This window comes from Chironomus tepperi, unplaced genomic scaffold (assembly GCF_022539635.2).
Source record: "Chironomus tepperi strain 1889 unplaced genomic scaffold, CSIRO-AGI_Ctep_v1 contig_479, whole genome shotgun sequence".
Lineage (NCBI taxonomy): Eukaryota > Metazoa > Arthropoda > Insecta > Diptera > Chironomidae > Chironomus > Chironomus tepperi.
In genome coordinates, this window is record NW_027226601.1 from 1,603,576 (window position 1) to 1,624,545 (window position 20,970).

Here is a 20,970-nt window from a genome sequence, read left to right on the forward strand (position 1 = left end):
TGGGTAAATGACTTACAGTAAAGACGTTACTAAGTTAACAAGTAAATGATCATCCATCGTTATGCTGATTTTTGTTATAGCAAACCCTAAATTATAAGTTTTCTATTCTAAGAAGTAAATTCAACCTACTATTCGTTAACAATTTATTACCGCCATTCACAGAACTTGATTTCTGCGTTCCCTAAATTACTCAATTCTAAAGTTCAAATTAAAGCACGCAATCATTTATATAAAACGCTTTATCTTGTTTAATCATTCCAAGAATTCGTTTGAACATCAAAAGTATCTTTCTACTATATATTAAATTAATCTAACCTACCTTGTTGCTACCCACCTCCGCCTTAAAAAAACTGTGATCAAAAGAACGTTGTATTCGCTTATCAAAAAACATTTTAAATTTGTACTCAAAAGAGAACAGAAAATTTGTTTTCTGTTAATATCCCACTCACGTTGACAATTTCAATTTCCACAGAATGTTGGTACCATTTTATGTAGAAATATGAATGGACAGATGGATAAAATGTTGTGTCGTACCAAATTTGTTCTTAAGAGATGCTCTGAGAAGGGTACAGAAGGAAAGTTTCATAAGTTTAGAGGCAACAGATAACAATACATTCTTTTTAAATTATTGTGAAATATGAATTTTATCAATTTTAAGAAGTTTTAAATTTATTAGGTAGATTTTGATAGAGAAATTAGGGTTTTGGTGCATTTAATGGGTGATATGGGGGGTTAGATAGGAAGTATAGGGTTGGGAAAACTTGAGGAAGTTAAGAAGAAATTGACTAGCTTGAAGACATTATGATAATGTTTCTAAAATACCTGGAGACAGAATAATAAATAGATCAATTGTGACTAGATAAGATGGAACCCCTCTTCACCCTATATGGTCCAGTAATACCTAAATGAAACAAAATTATTTAAGCAATTAATGGGGATTTTTTTGAAATAATATGAAGTAAGCTGACAGCACTAAGTAATGGGCACCGCTATGTCACCAGAAAGATGCAAAGTTGCTCTAACGGCACCGTTATGGCCGGTTTTGACCCATTTTAATCACTTTTATCCAGCTAATTTCATCAAAAGAAAACACATCGACTGCCCTTGAACAACATCCATACATTTCTTCTTCCAAAGTACTCAACCCCCAACCAGATCTAACTTGCTAATTATAGAATCCTAGCCAAACACAATAGGAAAATCTCATTATTGTTCCATTATAATAGTCAACGGACACGTAACAAAATCCAAATCTTATTCAAACAAAAGCCCCATCCAAAAGCAGCCCGATTAGCATCAACAACAGAAATAGAAATCATAAAAGCAAATTGTAGCTTAAAATGAACTTTTTTTTTGGTTTCTGCCTAAAGCTTCACATATCAAGAGCGTAGTCATAAAGCAGCATGATGTGGTAAATTTTTTATTTTCATCCTTATGACTCGGACATACGCATATATTTAACCAAAAAGCCGAAAAAAAAAGATTGAAATCATGAAATTACTTATGAAAGAAGTACTTTGACATTTTACAACTTCCATTTCGTTTTATATGGAAGGTACAGATATTGTATAAATATGCATATATATCCTTTTCTTGTTTTTATTTATTTTCATCCATTGCTGTATGCTCAACATTTGCCTTAAGCTATACTGATGGAAAAAAAAAAGTTGTTGACTCATTTTGATATTATTTTATATTTGTCCTTTAAATGAGATTTTTATTAAAATATGTCAAAAGTTTTATGTGAGTTCATATTCCGAGATGCATAATACGACTTACTCAGGGACCAACTGCATTTACTTGTCGTAAGAGTGGGTCGAAATTAGGTGTGACAGTGTCATTAGGGCAAATTTGAATCTTTTCGATGATGCGGCGATGTAGTGGTGCCGTACTCTATACGTTGTGTTGCTTTCTACGGTACAATGATGATGTTCTACATTAAAAAGAATGTGCGGAAATGTTAACAGGGCTTTTGATACTTTAGGCTACTAGTCCTAGAGTACTAAGTTACTAGAATACTAAAATATTTGACTCTAAGTTAATTAGAGTCGAGGAACACTGCTGGCTTAAACCACTAGGGTCATAAAGTAATGGATGACTAGAATTCAATGATCCTAGAGCTTTGAAACTTTACACAGCTAAAGATTGTTAACTAGAATTTCTTTATTAATAGATAATTGAATTCCTTGAGTACTACAGAATAATGCCTAGAATAATGAAGCTTTAGATTAATAAAGTCAAAAAATACTAAAGTGGTCAGTTTTTAAAGTGCTAAAATAATAAGACACCCTGGTGCAAGGAAAGGAATATTGTCCATAAAACCCATAACCTCATTTGTGAACGACCTTATAAATACATCATATGAGAAAAAGAAAAGATGGAAATAGAGAAACAAAAGTTTCTCTAGAATATATTTACAGAAGGATAGCTTTCTCTTCATAAATACATAGAAGAACTACAAGCTTAGAGATAAAGACGACAGAATACATTCAAAATAATATTCATCTTGGGGAATATCCTGGATCAAAGTTGAGAATAGCTGTAGGATACAAAGTAGCTATGAGACTATTTGTAATGATGATATGGCAAAGACAATGATGATAGCTTTAAAGCTCATCAAAAAATTATGAAAAATTCTGATTCCTTCATAACTCAATATCCAGACCCAAAATAATTTACTTTAATTTTTTTTGCGAACTTCCAGTAGCTTTACATCAATGTTAAATATTTTTCTGTTAGCGAAAAAAAAATCCCCATAATTGACAGCTTTACATAAATTGAGACCACGAGCGTCAGAAGCAGTTGCCATGTATTAAAACGTTTCATCTGCAATTTTATACATGTCAAAGAAAAATAGCCTTAAGTCAGTTGAGTTTACAACTCTTTTATACAGTCGTTGTTGCTTGTGAAGTCTTTATGGGAGGAATTTAAGCTGTTTTTGTTAACAGGGACTTAGATTGAGGTAGGGGGATTTATTGAGGATGGTTTAGCGATGTTGGAGTAGTAAATGTAGATAATTGTGAGCTTTTGGTGCTATGGTAGCCACGACGATAGCTAATTATTATAGATTGGTTATAGGTTATGAAGAGTATCAAGTTTGGACCCAAGCACTAAAAGTCCAAAATGATAAAAATTGACTAAATGCAGTTTGATCAGTTTCGCTAACTTGTACGATGTTGCATAGGTAATTTGACATTCATTTCTACTCGGGTGTAACTGTACATCTATTAATGTCTGTACAGATGTCGTGCATTACTTACTAAATCACCATGACAATGCACAGAATGCTATGAAATTTGAGGATAGTCTATAATTTATCCATCGACTCTCAGTCCATAGAAACTAGTAAAATGCTCGAAGTAATGCCAATGCAATATGTTTTTCTTTTATTTAAGCCACTTACATTGATACTATCCAGTGTCATAGTCAATAAATTATGATAGCATTCACTACCCCAAGAACACCATAAAGTGCATCATATTGAAACCGATACGCAATCAGCTCGTTTATCAACTAACTTTATCGATGCTATTATTGAAAGCAGCTTCTCCTGTCGAACTTTGTGTTGGTCCTTAAGCTTGATAGTTTATTAGTTGTGGTGTCAGAGATCCAATAAAGAATTCTTTTTTGTGCAAACTAAAGTTGTTTTTAAAGTGCATTTGGGATGTCTCGTAAATTATAAATCTCATTAAAATTGTATCTTAATGGGCTGTGATTGGAAATGATGTCAAACTTAAGTGGAGATTGAGTCAAGTGATTGCGCGAATTGCACTTACTTTCTTCAATTCGCTGGTTTTACAGATCAATTGCGATCTATGGGTTCCCTCACATGCTGCTTGAAACTGGTTCTATCGCTGGTTCTGTTTGTCAATGTCCAATACCTACCATGTAAAAGACAGACTTCACACTGACATTGTGTCGGATTTAAACTGACTCCGACATTAGGTCGTAATCGCGCTGACCTGGGCCCAGATTTTGGATTGATTAACTGACTTGTGCTAATCTGGTTGGTGCCGAATACTAAAAATTAGTTTTTATTAAAATTAGAGAAAGGGGGTCGTCAGACCTCAAATTGAAATTTAGTCAACTTGAGTATTAGGGTATCATGAAGGTTTGTGTCTAAAGAGAGGAGAAAGAGGGAAAAGCAAAAGTTATTATAGTCCCCGTTTTCGGACAAAATTATTGATATTGCTAAGGTACATAGGATAAAGGAACTAAGTGATGCCATTTACGAACAAATCCCCTGTAAACTTCCATAGTTCATTAAACATTCATAAAGTTTTGCAAAATAAACAATAAAAAAAGAATTTTCAGCAAGAAATAAACTTGAAAAAAAGAAAAAATTCTTCCTAGAAATTTATTTTAACTTTTTTAATAACTTTTGTTCCTGAGCATTTGCAAGATATGAAGAATAAGTGAGAAAAACTGAAACCTGTCAAAAGTCACGAATTCGTAAAAAAAAGGCATTAAGTTGGACACTTTTATGATATTTGCTGACATCCTTCAATCTTCCTCACTCACGATGAGAATATCCAACGAAAGAAGTCAAGAAGTAATAATTTGAAGAAAATGTTTTATGGTACATTAAGTGCTCAATTTAATATTTTAATCTAAATGAACGAAATTTTCTAACGATCCCAAAGGGATTGGGATGGATGAAAAAAAAATGAAAAAATAAAACTTTCGAAACGAATAATTAAAATTTAAATTATTCACTCCAAAAAGGGTCGTATTTTTAAAATTTAATCTTTTTGCGTTGCTGAATTGAAAGTGTAAATATTTGAATATTTTTTTTTTTTTGTAGAAGAATTATTGCAAGCTGATAACCTTTATTGATGAAATATGCGAGAAAATGAGTAATTTATCTCGCTCATAAATTTTGAGCATATATAAATATTTAGACATTCAATTTTTCTGCAGCGATTTTTTTCGTGATTTGTTATCACTTTTTTATATTTTTGTTTGATTAGTTAACGGGTTACGGGTGGGATAGGCAATCATACAGGATGGTTGAAATGTTATTGCTATAAATTAAAATATAATTTCGAATATTGAAGTTTTTGAAATTTTTTATTTTCGTGGAAGTCTGAGTCAGCATGAAATGCAGTTATTAAGATTTCACTTAGTAAATTGAAGGTTGAACTGGAAAAATGAGCTTTGAATTGAATCTGCTGTGGCTATGGTAATTATCAAAGACTTGTTTTGTTTCTGAGCAAATTTGCTAATTGAAAATTTACTTCGTCTTCGCTGACTGTACCGATCCATTCTGATACATGGCTTCCCATTAATGTCACTTAAAACTACCGCTGACTACTCAAAGACCTTTCTTGAAGGAGCTTCTTCAGTTCTTCTAACAAAATGTACTTCACATCGAACTCTGTTCACGTTAATAGATTGCCTGGTTTGATTTTGGATCGATTAGCCGATTAGCCGATGTATGCTATTCGAGTGTGTTAAGCATTTGAAGTCTAGGAATTAGTGAAAATATGGCAAATTTTCGGCAAAATTTCTGACCTGAAGCAATTTAAGATATATCAGGATTAATCGGATAATAATTATTAAGCCACTAAGCCACTAAGCCACAAAACCACTTTGATCTTTTCCGAGCTAGATGTTCCGGACGACTCTCAGACGAATAGTTGACTCATGTAAAATTGAAAACGAATTAGCGTCGAGTCGATTTTCGAAGTTAGTTATTTTCTGAACGGATTATACATAAATAATGATGTAGAATTGACTAAAATAGATCGAAATTTTATTGATAAATTCCGCATCCTTTAGTAAAACATGACCCATAAAGTCACTAAATTTACACAATCCATAAATTCACTAAAATAAACTTCCTACCAAAAAATCAATAAATATATCAGCAGCCTCTAAAAAACCTTGAGGAAACACTCTTTAAAAATACAGCAAATTAATTTTATTGATTTATTTCAACCAAAATTTTCAGAGAAAATAAATTAGCTCCTAACTCAACATCAAGCACACTCTTCTTCCCACGCTCTTATGAACTTCCACTAAACCACATAAATTTAATTAAATTAACGCTCCCTTCCTTTTTTTGGTATAAGAGAAACTTAGTTAAGACTTTGTAATAAATGTTCTCACAATATTATAACTCTCACAATTTCAAATATATCCCGTCACATGAAAAATTTTGTCACTTCTCTCATCGACACACTTCATTCCATGCAAAAGAAGTAAAACGCGCAGAAATTGAAGGAACAAGAAAAAAAAATCTAAAATTTATGAAAATCTCTTCTTCTCCAGTGTCGCTAGCGAGAGATTTGCTTATGTATGTACATATTTACTTAACACGAGGCATATTATTACGAATAGAAGGAGATTATAGCTGTTATAGTACATTCTTTAGTGTAGCATTGTTATAATTTCATTAAAACATTTTTCGACACATACATTACATATGCTGAGATTATAGTAACAACCTTCAGAGAAAGCTATCGAGGAGGGAAATTATTTGCAAGCTTTCATCTCATTTAAATACACACGCAAATGTGTGTATTTATGTGCACAGCAACAATGATTGTATGGAGTAATTGGGGGAAATGGTAATGATATTTATATAAGGACTCAAATTTGAATGTTTTAGATTTTGGATTAGTATAATATTTTGTTGTTTTAAGAATGATTTTAGGAAGGGATATTAGGGATTAATTCACAGAAGCTAGAGGGCATTTAAAATTTTTTCATATGGACCGTGAACATTTAAACCGTTAACATGTCCAAATAGGAGTGGAAGATGACGAGGGGAGGTTGCATCAAAGTGAAGGAAAAATGGGTTCTGCGGATTAATTTCATTAAGTTTCTGCATTCCAAAGATCGAAGTGGGGTGAATTTGACACTAGTCAACTAAAATTCAGCCAATATTTTCATTAAGGCTCCCAAACAAACAGTAAACCTGTTCTCAAGAGCTCGTCCCCCTTAAAACTAATTAAGCATACTCGTGAGAGTGCTATCGGCTAGCTTTGCTCTTGAGTCCATGCTAGTTAACTGTTAGGGGATCATTTCCTTGTCTGAGAAACACATGGAGACATTGCTATGCATGACAATACCTGAATCTTTCAAAACATTTCATTTATTCAGTTTATTTAATATTAAACTGTTTAAGACTACATCCGCATCAAAATAGTGTCCAATTACACCCTTCATCCTTGCACTTGCCCACTCTATAAGTTAAAAGCTAATTCAAAAATGTTCCATAATACACAGTTGTAATTAGAATCAATACCAAACTCTAACAAGTACCCTTAATCCTTCGAAACATTTTACAAATTATATGTATTTCCAATAAGGAGCTTTTTCTCCTTTATTTCATTAATTCCTTAAATAAAATTCTGGAAGCACATTTTCAAATGGCACTATTACCATTGTAATACTTACCATTTTCTGGCAATTCTCCTTATAGAATAAGCTTAGTAAAAGAAAGTCGATAAATTTTGTATTTTAATGTAATGAGGAAAGGGTATTCAAGACAAGCTTTCTCTTCCTGAATATTTAAATACAAAAGAGAAATTTTCTATTTATTCTTGAAATTTTTTACGTATTTTCAACGTGCGCTAAAGATTTTCTTCGGATTCTTCTTCCATCGTCATCTCGGAAACAAGAAGAAACTTGACATATGTGAAGTTAAAAATAAATAAAAAGTTATATTTAATTGGAATGTTCAGTAAAAGTTTTCATGACAATGTTCATGACAAACAAATATTTTTGATGTGGTTGAATGGGTTTTTTAGAACAAATACGAGACGAGGAAGTTTGAGTATTTGCATGAGCGATGCGTATGCCTTATATATGATTACACTTAGATTTAATAGAAACATGTCAATATTGAGAACATGCTTTGCCGTTCATATTAATCTTGATATGAAATTTTTTGTATATTTTAGTTGGATTAGATGATTTTGTGGAGTCAAGGAGCAGATTTGAGTAAATTAGTCTTTTATTAGTGAACCCTAACAGGCAAAGACCATGGTTTTATGGTATGTAAAGACCATTACGGTCCTTAAAAGCGGTCTTTTAGCATGTAAGGGTAACAGATAGAGATCGGTAAGGATTTGCTCGAACGATCTCTCCCTCAATCGACAAATAACTTTTAAAATTAGCCATTAACTTGACATAATTAACTTACTTACTTCATTGAATGAGACGCACATGGATCTATAGCTATGGTCACGCGGAATAAACGTTTAAAGCCGGCTCTATCCTTCTTAAAATTGACATAAATGTGTCAAAACTAGTTTTAACCTATTTTTGCCCACTCTGACTCTTAGTTCATGTGCCATACCTGACAAATGACCTAGTGATAGAGAAGGGTAGGATAGGTCGAAACCAAGGATATTGAACTAATGGAATATATCAGTTTTGGATACTTTGGATACACCCCTGAAATACAAACTTTTACTTTAGTTCCTCCAAAACTTGTTACAAAAATATATCGAAATGATTCATCCACCAATGTTTACTGTATATATTTTGCGTGCTCTTAGGCTATTCAATCGATCAGTTGTAAAAAAATACGCATACATATAAAGCCTCATAAAGACTTTTTTCATTGCCGAGAAAAATATTGACATTTGCCTAACTGTAAAATGATTTTTATTGCGTTTTCGCATATTTTGGATTTGTGGCTTTTACACGTTAAGTCGACGGAATCTGTCTTTGAAAAGTCATATTTTTTGAAAATTTATTGGTTCTATATATGAACCACACGTGATTTGATTGAAAAAAGGAATAATGCCATGATTTATTTGATTCTATAAAAAAATATGTTCAATATTCGATAGGGTTTGTAAGAAGCTATTTTTGGATGTTGCATGTGAATATTGACATTGATATGGAATGGAATATTGAGGTTTTTAGAGCAGAGTTACTATTGCAGATCCAGTTTTCCTTTTGTTGTTTGCTTTGAACCGGATGAAATTAAGACTAGTTTTATAAAGATATTATCGTTTCTGGCGGAACTTAGGGTGTCCAAGAATGCTAACCATTGATGCATACCCTGCTTTTCATACAAACTTGGTCATACAGGTCAATTATGATTTATAACAGGAGAGTATTCAGAGGGAGCATGAAGAAAGTGTCTGAGGCTCAAATGAGCAAGTACAGGTTTAGTTCCATTTGCCAGTTTCAAACACTAAAAACATTAATATCTCTATTAAAAACTTTCTGTTACTTTGACCAATATCGTGATCTTTTACCAACCAGCCTGAGCAGCACAATCCTTCGAACCGCATTTTTTGTCGTAAAAAGGGACTTAAAAAGGCGTCAGGATGCTGTCAGGGGAACTTCGCGTCTTAGTGTTAATACGGTGTCTTAGCGGTATCTTAGAGAATACGTAGTGCTGTTCGGGTAGAATGCAGGACTGTCATACCTTAAACATAGAAGTACCTCCTACTCAATGTAGGTCTTTACAACAAGGCATACTTTAATAATTGATTGAATAATGTCAATACTGGAGAAAAGCATGTGATCAATTAAGATTAAGTTTCAAATTCACATTCCAATTTCCAGATAAAATCTCATAACATAAATGACAAATATCCCATCCCAAAATTTCTCCGTGAGAATTTCATCCCAAATTCCTTCCTTAATATTATATTAAAACCAAAAAAACGTCAAATTCTGACAAGGTAATATTGCCTTGAGCTCAGGTGAACGTTCATTTATGACAATGTATAATACAATATTAACACGTCATAGCTGCATACAGTTATTATTATAATTTTCGTGTGCGCCATTTGACACATTTGTGTGACGGGTTTTAATGAAATTTTACAACAATGAGCAGGTACAGAAAAACGTTTTATACAATAATTAAATTACTGTGTAGGAACATATAATAAAGATTTTCTATAAATTGTCAATTAAATGCAATTTAGCTCCTTGTTACGTTGTTAATGCTCTATTGTCAGGTGTTTCTGACTTATTTTTTTGGTTCGTTTCTAATTCCATTTCCAGACCGAATAAGCATTGATAATAGGAATGAGATAAAGAAGAAGAAGAATTGAAATTATTCCATAAGACCGAAATGAAAGCTGATATCTACATTTATACAGTAAAATGGAAATAGTAAATCCTATGAAATGATATAAAAATTTTTTTTACGGTCTTAGCATTGTGAAAAAGAAATTTTTATGTAATTTTTTGGGGATATTAAAATTGAGGTATGATGGAAATGAGGTTTTTGGTTTAATTGTGACTTTGGGTCAGGTATTGAGATGGGTTACATGGCGGTCATTCAATTGGTATGTCTTGATAGAGTTCGCATAGACTCTTCGCAAATTTTAGTTGACTGCTTCTGCCCTTTTTGAGCCGTTTGAGGACTTATTTGACAATTATTTGATTTGGTATGACTTACTTCTTTTCCTGAATATTTTTAGTAGAACAACTGAACCAAAACATATCAGCACCAAATCGTACCTGCACTAGATAAATCACTCCCGGGACTGTATCTTTTGATCCTTATGTTATGTTGCATTATTTGTACAGATTGATGAAATGGTCGATTGTAAAATTTACCTTCATTAGCCTGATTGTAAGGCTGCTACCCTCCTGACGGGGTGTTTTGGACATGATTTTACTCTTTTCTTTAACGTATTAATCTCGTATATAGCTAAGGTTACTGAGCTAGAGCGGTGTTTTAAGCAATATTCGGGGATACCACGACTTGACATTTGATCAGCTTCGGACTCAGACTTCGGCTTCTCCTTCCTCTATGTTGATCCCTAAACATAAATTTACACAAATATTAAGTCCTCATTTCTTCAATATCAAATGTGAACGACCTCAAAATCTCTCTCTATCCCTTATAAATTCCGCATCTACAAAAAGCGCTTAAAAGCTCACCAAACAAATTCCGTTCTCTAATCTTTCTGAAAATTAACTAATTCCTTCTATTTTTATTGCAAATTATTTTTCGTACAATGATGTTGGTTCTACCATAATTAATTATTAAAAGGTACTTTAATCTTTCATATTTCATGAGGAATTTACCAAATGGGAAAAATAGAGCACAAAGAGAATAAACTTTTCCCTTTTTTGCTGTTGGTTTTATAGCTTAATTTGCTTTTGTTCTTATTTCAACATTTTATGTTTATAAAAAATATTATTTTAAATTTTTTCACTTTATGTGTTTGACTTTTTTCTGTTAACATAAATCTTAATTTTTGAATGGCTTTACAGTTGTGTAAAGAATAATTTACAGTTTGAAGCGAATGACAAGGGTATGAATAGTTAATTTTGATAGTTAAAATGTGTCTGACATATATTGAAATAGGGGTTTTTAGTTGGATAGAGTTGTAGTTTATAGTGGTCGGGATTAAGTAAGAAATGTTGGAAGTTCTTGTGTTTGATTGAGGGACGTCAGCGCATTATTGTGGGATGTTCAATTTCAATCAGATTAGCCTCTCACCCCACATTCTTCTAAATCTAATAAATAAACGGGCTTCATCCAGAGCGACACAAATGAAGAATTCTTAGCCACGGAGCTTTTAAGACTCCGTAATGTAAGTCACCTTTGTTTGGCAGCCATATAGAGCCTTATGGTATTAGTAAAAGAAGTTTAAATGACCCGTTAAAGCTCCGTTGCGGGCAATTCGTCGAATGTGTCGCTCTTGCATCTAACAATTCGTAAATGATCAATAAATAACGGGCAAATTATTTTCAAAAAGTAACGGCCAAATTTTTTTTTAAATTTCGAAGTTTAAATGTGTTCCACGTGTTTGTGCACTTCAAATTTAAAAATCAATAATTTTAGCACTTTTCCATTGTTTTAATCTTCTAAACTAATTGGTTATCCAGTAACTCAATGGCACAGAGCTACTGCTTCAAATCCTAGCTCTCTGCGTTGTCTGGTTGCCGAGATTTCACTCTCCAGTCAGTCACCCTGCCGATCAAAGTGAAAATTATAATAAATACTACACATAGATTGCAATCCTGCTGTTTAAAGATCCCCAAAAAATCACAGAATTTTAAATAATTCCGAAAAAAGGGAACAAAAGATGTTGAAATTGAGATAAAAGCTCATTTCATTTACACCAAATGATTAATTAATTTTTAATGGCAGGATTTCCAATACATTTCACTAAAAGCTTTCGTTGAATTTTCCCACAAAACTTTTCAACATTTTCCCCCTCCTCAAAATTCGACAATTCTTTTTTTTGGCAGACTTAAAGCAATCATTTTTAGCCTTACGGCAAAATCTACTCAACCGAAGCCATTGTTTACTCTATTGTTTATTTTGCCAAGAGCACTAAATGAATGTGAAGTTTTTTTTTTTGAAAATCTATCCTGTCAAGAATTTTTGTTATGACTTCACATTAAGCAATGTTTACCTTTCATGTCTTCATGAAGATAACTCTTTGAATATTTTTTTATTTTGCCTTTTTTTCATTTTCTGTCAACTCACAAGAGATGTAGAAGAAGCTAGATAAATATTACGTTTCATATAAAGCATGCAACACATGTGCGAAATTTATTCTCAGTTGTGATGCTGATAGATTCATGTTTGTCATATTTAGCTTGTTTTTTGAGAGAAGAAGCAGCGAGGAATGAGAAGAATCTGTGTTTTGGAATTTTTTGTGAATTTGTTGGCATTTTTCGTGAATTTTTTTTGAAAGAACTAGCAACAATGTTTTGTAGAATATTGATCAATGACTTTGTTTGAATATATTTTAAAGCAATGACTTATTTTAGTGAATAAAGAAGCTATGAGTAATTTTAAGGTAATGACTTAATTTAAATAGTCTCAAAATCGACGCGATTATTAATTAACTTTTAAAACTACGGTTTAGTTTTGGAGCAACGATTCAAATTCATTAAATTTTAGAGCTTTGACTCAATTTGTGTTATTTTAAAGCAATGATTTAAATTTATCAATATTTAGAGTTTCCACTTGTTTTGTCTAATTTTGAAGCAACGATTCAAATTTATCAATTTTTAGAGCTTCGACTTATTTCGTCTAATTTTGAAGCAACGATTCAAATTTATCAATTTTTAGAGCTTTGACTTATTTTGTCTAATTTTGAAGCAACGATTCAAAATCAACAATTTTAGAGCTTCGACTTATTTCGTCTAATTTTGAAGCAACGATTCAAAATCACCCATTTTTAGAGCTTCGACTGGTTATGTTTAATTTTGTTGGAATATTTTGTTGAATCCCATATCAACCCATGACTTACTAAAGCAACATGACACCCAAATTCAAAATTTCACATCCCACAAAACTCACGTCACAAAAATCACGTTCAAAATATTTCAACAATTGCATGACAATCTACAAAAATATTCTCATCGAGAAAATTCACTGATTCAGTTGATGATTTATGCATAGATATAATATTTTTATCGATTTTCGTGGCATGAAATTCAATTCGGATGTCAGCTGTATTGAAATGACGACAACATATCAACTTGTTACTTTCAAATATGAATCTTAAGTTACAAATGACGTTTATGATTTCTAAAAATAAGAAAAAAATTGTAAATGAATACGTCCTTCAAATTTTACATAACATTATGCGATAGACGTAAACCCAGAAAAGCTTAACATATCAAAAAATTTCCATAATATTCTCAACAACAGCAATTAAATCTGAATGTCATCCATATTGCTTTCATTATGGAAAGTGTGTCATTAGTATTATTTTTAGTTTAATATGCTATAAGCCTAGAGCCATATAAAACATAATCATAATAAAAGTCAATCAACGGAGCCATTAAAAGGAGCCTTTTTTTATTATTCCGTTAAATATTCGAAAGTAAATATTTGCATGAAAGTTGATGCCATGGATATTTTTTATTCACACCAGAGCTACAGTGATTTATTCAGAGTTGGAATTTAAATAAATAATTTGAATATGGATAAGGAGTTGTTCACTTACCGGGAAAGCATAATGTGTTCGGAAGGGTAGTGTTTCGACGCCGTATTAGATGTAAGACACGAAGTTGCCCTGATAGTGGATTTCGACACATTTCGCTAGATTGTACATCTCGAAAAAAGACATCACACAAAAATGTCGTTTTAAAACCCCATCTAATGTCTTCATGCAATAGCTGAACGACCACAAAAAGAACAAGGACTTAGAAATCACGAGTAGAGGTGGTCTGGGGTCTCGAACGTTTCGAAAATAGCTGTTTTAGATTAAGGCTTTTATTAGAGAAACCTTTTCGAGCTCAGAAGAAACCTTAATATTAGAGGCAGTCAAGCTTTCACACCAGGTTAATCCGAACCACTAAATTAGTATGAATTCGCCGTTTTGTCGTACTTCTTAGGATATATGCTAGATATATGCTAGAGAAACTCGAATATGCTATCGAGCATAGTTTAAAAAGCACTGCTATTAAGCTTAGTTGCAACCGTAAGACCTGTAAAGTGGAGTTTGAAATCAACTCTGATTTTATATGGAAAAATCGACTTCGAGCTCTGTTGCAAAGATTAGATGTTAATTATGCTAGAAAAACGTCGCTCAATTTTGACTTTGCCTTGAAAAATTTTGCAATATTCAAAGAACTACAAGGCAATGCTGATTCCTTGGTTGAGCCAATCGAACCTCAAACCATAAATTTCCAACTCTGAATTCATTCATAGCCCTGGGACAATTAATATACCTATCATCTAACCCTTTTTTATTCTCGTTCTTTTCTTTCCATTTATTATCTTTTTCCTCTGCCTTTCTTGAATCCCTTCATTCCTCCCTTATCCAATAATAACAGATGAGTAAAGAAAAATTAAATATTAATTTAAATGGAATGTAGGAAATCGAATGAAAGCGATCAGAAATGAAGAGAAATTATGATAATTTACATCATAGCTGAAATATCTAAAATATATGAAAGAGTAGCATCGGAACCATAGAGCATCTAGTCATCATATAAGATGTGATAGTTAAAAAATGTATATATTCATGTGCTCGTGTTCTGTAATGTCAAATGCCATAAAAAGGAGAAAAGGAAAAAGTTAAGAATAAAAAAAATGTAAGCACGGCATGTAATTAACCTGCTTTAATGACACACAACGAATATAAAAAGTGAAGAAATATAAAAAAAATTCCCATAAAAAAATAAAAAGTCATTCCGATTATAAAAATTCCACTAGTATATCCAACAATTTATAGAATTTGATAAATGAAGTCAAAATTGTGATCATCAAGTGTACATCCTATATACAATAGTGGACATAATAAATTATGGGTCATGTAAAGCAAAAGAAATCGACAAGTAGTAGCACTTCAACGCCACCGGAACCGCTGGCAATTGAAGTAAATTATAAGGACAATGTTCCATCACATCGTGAGAATCGTTATCCAGAGCAATTGAATGCCGAGGAGCTCATAAGCCAAATTAATTGCAGTCGCAATATTAGTAGTAATGCAAATGAAGTAACAAATAGTAATAATCGTAATGATAGTAACAATAATAGTAATAATAATAATAATAATAATAATAATAATAATAATACAATTCATCGAGCAAATCAACACTGTAATACACATGATGAAAGTGTTGATGTCGAGAAAGCATCCGAGCGACGAAGCATTAAGCAACGGCCTCTATATCGACGACTTTTTTCATTCATTAGGAATTTATGGATTGGTGCTAAATTCAATGTCGGAAAGGCTGGTAAGCAAAAAACTAAACATTTCATGATATTTTATTATTTCCGATTGATAATACGGTTGAGGTGCGGCGAGCTTAAAAGCTCTCTCTTTTTTCCTTTCATTTCAATCCATTGTGCTGCCTTTCTTAAATGAATGTGTTAAATAATTTTTTTCCTTCTCTAACAGGTTAGTCGATTAGACTTTGATTATGTGTTTGGGGTGGTTGGAAAGTGTGAAATATGTAATCATGAAAAAAGGAATACGTTTAAATTAGTGACGTAGATTGGGGCAGTTTTCAAATATTTTTATTTTTGGGGTTTATAGATAAGGTTGTGTGAAAAAATAAGTCTTTAGGATTTGAAGGGGTTTGAGGGTTGAGACTTGGATGGTGAAATTATAAATGTATCCTTATTAATAAGTATTGTGAGCTTTTAATGGGCAATGGCAAGGTCAGGTAGGGTTTTTGGGGTCAAAATTACCTTTTTTCTTTACTTGGCAAGGGTTCAAGTCAGTCAATTGGTGCATGGTAAGAACGTTTTTAACTGGCTCTATGCTCCGAAATGGTCTGCAAATTTGAAGCATTAAAATTACTATAGCGACTCTAAATTCTATAAATGACCATCCTTCTTCAAAAATACTCAAACTTCTTGGTTGTGACATAAATGAGCATGCTCATGAGTATAATCAATCAATATACATGAATTGCACAATTCAAATCAGCTTTTACAGTGATTAAAGATTCAAAATTTTATAAACTGCTCTAGAATCAAATCAAAGATTTCAAACTTTGAATACACACCTGGCTATTGATCAATTGCTGATCGATTTCCTCAGTAACACCGAAACAAAGCTCAATATCCCCACTTTACAAAAACATCATGATAAGTGCGGAAATCTGCTCAAATAGATTAGTAATCTGAACATTTCTGAAACAATCCAAAAATTTCACTCAAAAAGCGTTGAAAAAGATAAAATTTTCTTTCTTCTTGAAATCAGAGCCCCAAAGCATAAATCTGAAATCTCCTTAGAAACTTTCCATTCACCTTCTCCATCAACAAAATTGTTGATGCTTAACACAATTTTTCAAATCAAACTTCCTCAACAGAGTGTCCAATATGCCTGAACCTTTTCCAAACAATTTAAAGCAATAAACATGACGCATTATGATAAATGTCAAAAGAATGAGTATAAATTATTGTGTGAAAAAAGAATAGAATAATGTGTTTACAATACATAAACCATAACTCCCTTTAGAATCATTAAACAAGAAGAAAAAAATGGCAACGGCATGAACAAGAAATGTTTGAGGGAAACAATTAATAATAATTTAGAAATTGAATGTCACAATAAATTAGACATAAAAAGTTAATGAAAAATAAATATAGTAAATATGATGAAAAATTGCAATAGCTTTGCGTCCAATCTGTGAATTTCGGATATAATGAAATAGAATATTAGGGACAATATTTGTCAAAAATGTTAAGTGTGCTGTAAGAATCACTTTTCATTTCATTTCACAATTTTGTTATTTTTCTTGAGTAAGGAGCGGATTTTTGGAGATCATTGAGTGGGTTTTGAGATATGTTTGGATGGCTGGCATCATTAGGATAGATAAAATGTTCAAATTTGTCTTTTGATATGAGTCTGAACAGCACAAAGTATATACTAAGGCACTTCTACGTCGCCGTGTTAATAGTAAGACAAGAAGTTGCTCTTGTGGCACTATGAAGACGGATTTCGAGTCATAAAATGCGGATCGTCGTATGGTGCCACTTAGGTAGGCATATAGCAAAATTAACGGTTGATAAAATTTCAAAAAATAACGGTCAATTTTTTTTTTAAATTTTTTGAACTTTTGCTTGAATTATTTTAAATATTACTGCCTTTTTCGGCTGTATCTTATAATTCAAGCACCTTATTGTTCCAAAACTGCTGGCCTGCAGAGCCCTAAAAGTTACTAAAATCTAATTATTCAAATTTAAATTATTAAAACCCGTTAAACTTCAAAAATCTATCAAAAATGCGCTTTAGTCATCAATAGTTCCTATTTTTTATTAATCCCACTTCCTCAAGCCTCTTCTTATTTCGGGAAATGTTTTTATATGCTTCTTTCTTTCTTATTCCTTCCCTGTTTCTACATTTTTCTTCCTCCTGCCATTCGACATTAACTGCTATTAAGACACGCGCTCATACTTATGAGCGATTTACTTTCCACGTAGCTTGATTATGTTTATTCTCTCCTTCTGTTATTTTATATTATTTTTTTTTTTGCACAAAAACATACTGTAATTTTGGTATGTAAGTATATCCAACATATATGTTCATTTTCTCTCTATATTGTACTCAATATAAGGAGCTTTTGGCTTTCCTTAATGAAACCATTATGGTGAAGGTTTATGTAGCAACAGAATTTTTTTCAATGTTCACTTCTTTTGTTTCTGAAATTTTCCTTTCCTTTCGTCTGTTTGCACAGTGCGAAACCATCAACGTCCACGCTTTAATGCGATTTGTTAAGGTACGATAAAGCATTCATAGCTATCAGAATTAATGTTCACACACAAAATAAATTAGAAGGAGTAAAAAAAGGGAACTGAACCAGGAGAATTAGAAACATTATTTAGTTATAGGAATTAAAGGGGTAAGAAAGCATGCAAAAGGTGTTGAGAGAATTCAAGCAGTTAGTAAACAAGATTATTATCTTGAAATGTTTTATGTAAATTATTTTTCGTTCCTTTTTTTCGTATTTGCGAATCTTAATGCGGTAATCTCTCTTTTCAAATGAAATGAAATTATTTGCTTAACTCTTGGCCTTTTGTTGTTGATGAATTCATTGAGCTGATAGAAAAATTCATTAATCAGATTTAATATTTTTCATGTGTAAATTAGAGATAATGTGTGTTTTTTTGGAGGATGTAAGAGGGTTTGAAAATAGAGTTAGATAGGAGGTGTATTGAATGAGGGGTTTGAAGTGGATGTGGCAGAAACCAAAGTAAGAGCCTGAACTAGAGAAGTATTCAGTTGGGTAAGTGGCAGATATGGCGAAAGCCGGGATTTGGCGCTTACCAATCCACCTTCTGTTGGTTGTCGCTTTTCGCCGATCGCTCTTTCAGTTGGTGGCTGCATTATCCAAGTGACCCCTTTCGTAGTAGGCCCGCCTTCCATTGATGGCCCTTTTCGGAGATAGCCGTAAAATGCAGATAACTCCTGCAAGACTTTCGTCGATATGGGAGACTACTTTTACTTGTAGTATAAACCTGCGAATCAACTCTTATTTGGGGGTCGATGCCCTCATTTTTGAGAAAAATTCCTCAATTTGCTTCAATTTTTGTAAAACGCACGATGGATTCTAACCTCAAAAAAAATTCTAGCAACCTCCCAGATCAAAGTAACAAGAACTTTGGGAATCTAGAATTTGATAGTCCAAAAAGACGCCTCCTACTCCAATGGAGTCTGAACTACACTTTTTTTGGGAGTTCGGACTTTACGGAGTTGCCTTGACAATGAAGTCATTTCCACAATTTTCGTTAAAACCTCCGTATTTTCAAAATATTCCCAAAATTCCCAAAATAGCCACAATACCCCAACACCAATCTAATTATTTTCATCAGAAATCAACATCCCACCCTCTCGTAAAAGGTCAAATTCTTTACAATTCCCCAGTCAGTTCCAAAATTGTAACATTTATTTTTAGGTCCAATAAATTTTCATTTCCACACCTCCTCAACATTCTCACAATTACTTCAGTTTTCAAATCACATAAAAAGCTTTCATCCGAAAAAAACTAAACAGTCTTAGCAGCACCAAATGCTGACTAACGATCGCCACAAACAGTTTGGAGTGAGATACGGCCAAAAAATGTATAAATTTGAATGGTCAAGTCTAAAAATAGAAAGTTATTCTTGAAAAACCAAAAAGTTTAGCACATTAAATATATCATTTTCTTTTGATTTGTTCCTTTTTGTTCCGTTTCCAATATGACAGACAATTTGTGGTTAAATGGTTGGCCTGAAGATGATTAGGGATCATTTCTGTCGTTCCATTCACACTTGTTCGTATTAGATTGAAAATGGACAAGAAAGAAAAAAAAAATTCAATTAGGTGCTTTGGCTATGTATTGTAACTGAAACTGCTGACGCATGATTTATTGGACTTTTTTTTTCTGTACAAACTTTATTAATACCAAAAGTTTCTGTTAGCTTCATTGCTATATTCTTTTTTTTCTTTCTTACTTTGTCTCTTCCTGCCTTCGTTCTTCGTTCTGTCTCGTGATTCTTATTTTGACATTGTCCTATGAGCAAATCTATAAAAATAGAAAGAGCAAAAGATAGCAGCAACGACAGAATGATACCATTCATACATCATTTATCATGATGAAGCTTATCTATTGTTTCTCCTACTTTTCCCGCTTGTCTCTTCTCTTCCATATCTTTCATGTTCTTTAATACTTATGACTTATTTTTCTAGTGACGGGGTTTTTGTAGAATGAAATTATGATTTTGTTGATGAGTTTCTGTTGGTTGGCTGTAAATTCTTTAATATCATGAATAAAAGAGTTTAAGGGTAGTTAGGGGATATGGGTTTCTCTGAAGATGGTAATCAAGCAGTGTTTCCTCCAGCTTTATGAACTGGAAGCACTGCGATCAATAATATCTCTAGGATCACACACTTTAGGCCTACATTTATTAGGTCTGCACATTGCAAGGGCACGAGTACATTAAAATCCCTGGTGTCCCCTGGAATATAACATCTGTAAATCATCCTAGATGCTAGTTTATCCTTGTATACCTAGCAAACGGAAATACATTATGTGCTAAAGGCTTCAAAACTACACCCAACTCACGAACCTGAGCTTTATAACTAGTGAACGAGTAAAATAGAAAAGGAGCTTTCAAAATTCGACATGACTTGAAGATTGAAACCAGGACTTTGGCACGTATAGCCAATGCTCTACCATTTCACCGTGTTAGTCTAGAGCGAATTCTCTAGTATTATAATGAATATAGTAAATTAGAGAGGCTAGAGAGTATGACTTTTATGTACACTAGGGTACTAATGAGAATCCGGCTCTCAACCTGCTCTTAGTATGCTATTAGATTCGAATATCTGCTCTATCCTGGATTAAAGCCCAAATAAATTTTATCCTGAATCAGTATCGCAGTATCTTCTGTTGTTCCAAATTAATTATGCAATCCTATGCAAGCATAAAATACTTGAGATGATGGCTCCCACCTTGTATCCTATCTTACCTACCCTGTATCTTCTATCCTGAATCATACTCTCCAAAATGCGCTCTATTCACTCCAAAGCTTTTTAAAAAGCTTTCATAAGTTCCATATTTTACACTTCCACC

At 32.7% G+C, this 20,970-nt stretch overlaps 1 protein-coding gene across 1 annotated transcript in view; it reads left to right on the forward strand.

Annotated features, from left to right (window-relative positions):
- The window catches only part of LOC139099608 (putative uncharacterized protein DDB_G0278881), a gene marked incomplete at its 3' end in the record, with an annotated part of 28,438 nt that extends 12,796 nt beyond the window's left edge, over nucleotides 1–15,642 (forward strand). The window contains exon 2 of the mRNA XM_070652120.1: nucleotides 14,737–15,642. Coding sequence (XP_070508221.1) covers nucleotides 15,210–15,642 — 433 coding nt within the window. The remainder of the gene's footprint in view (nucleotides 1–14,736) is intronic.
- Nucleotides 15,643–20,970: the final 5,328 nt, after the last annotated feature.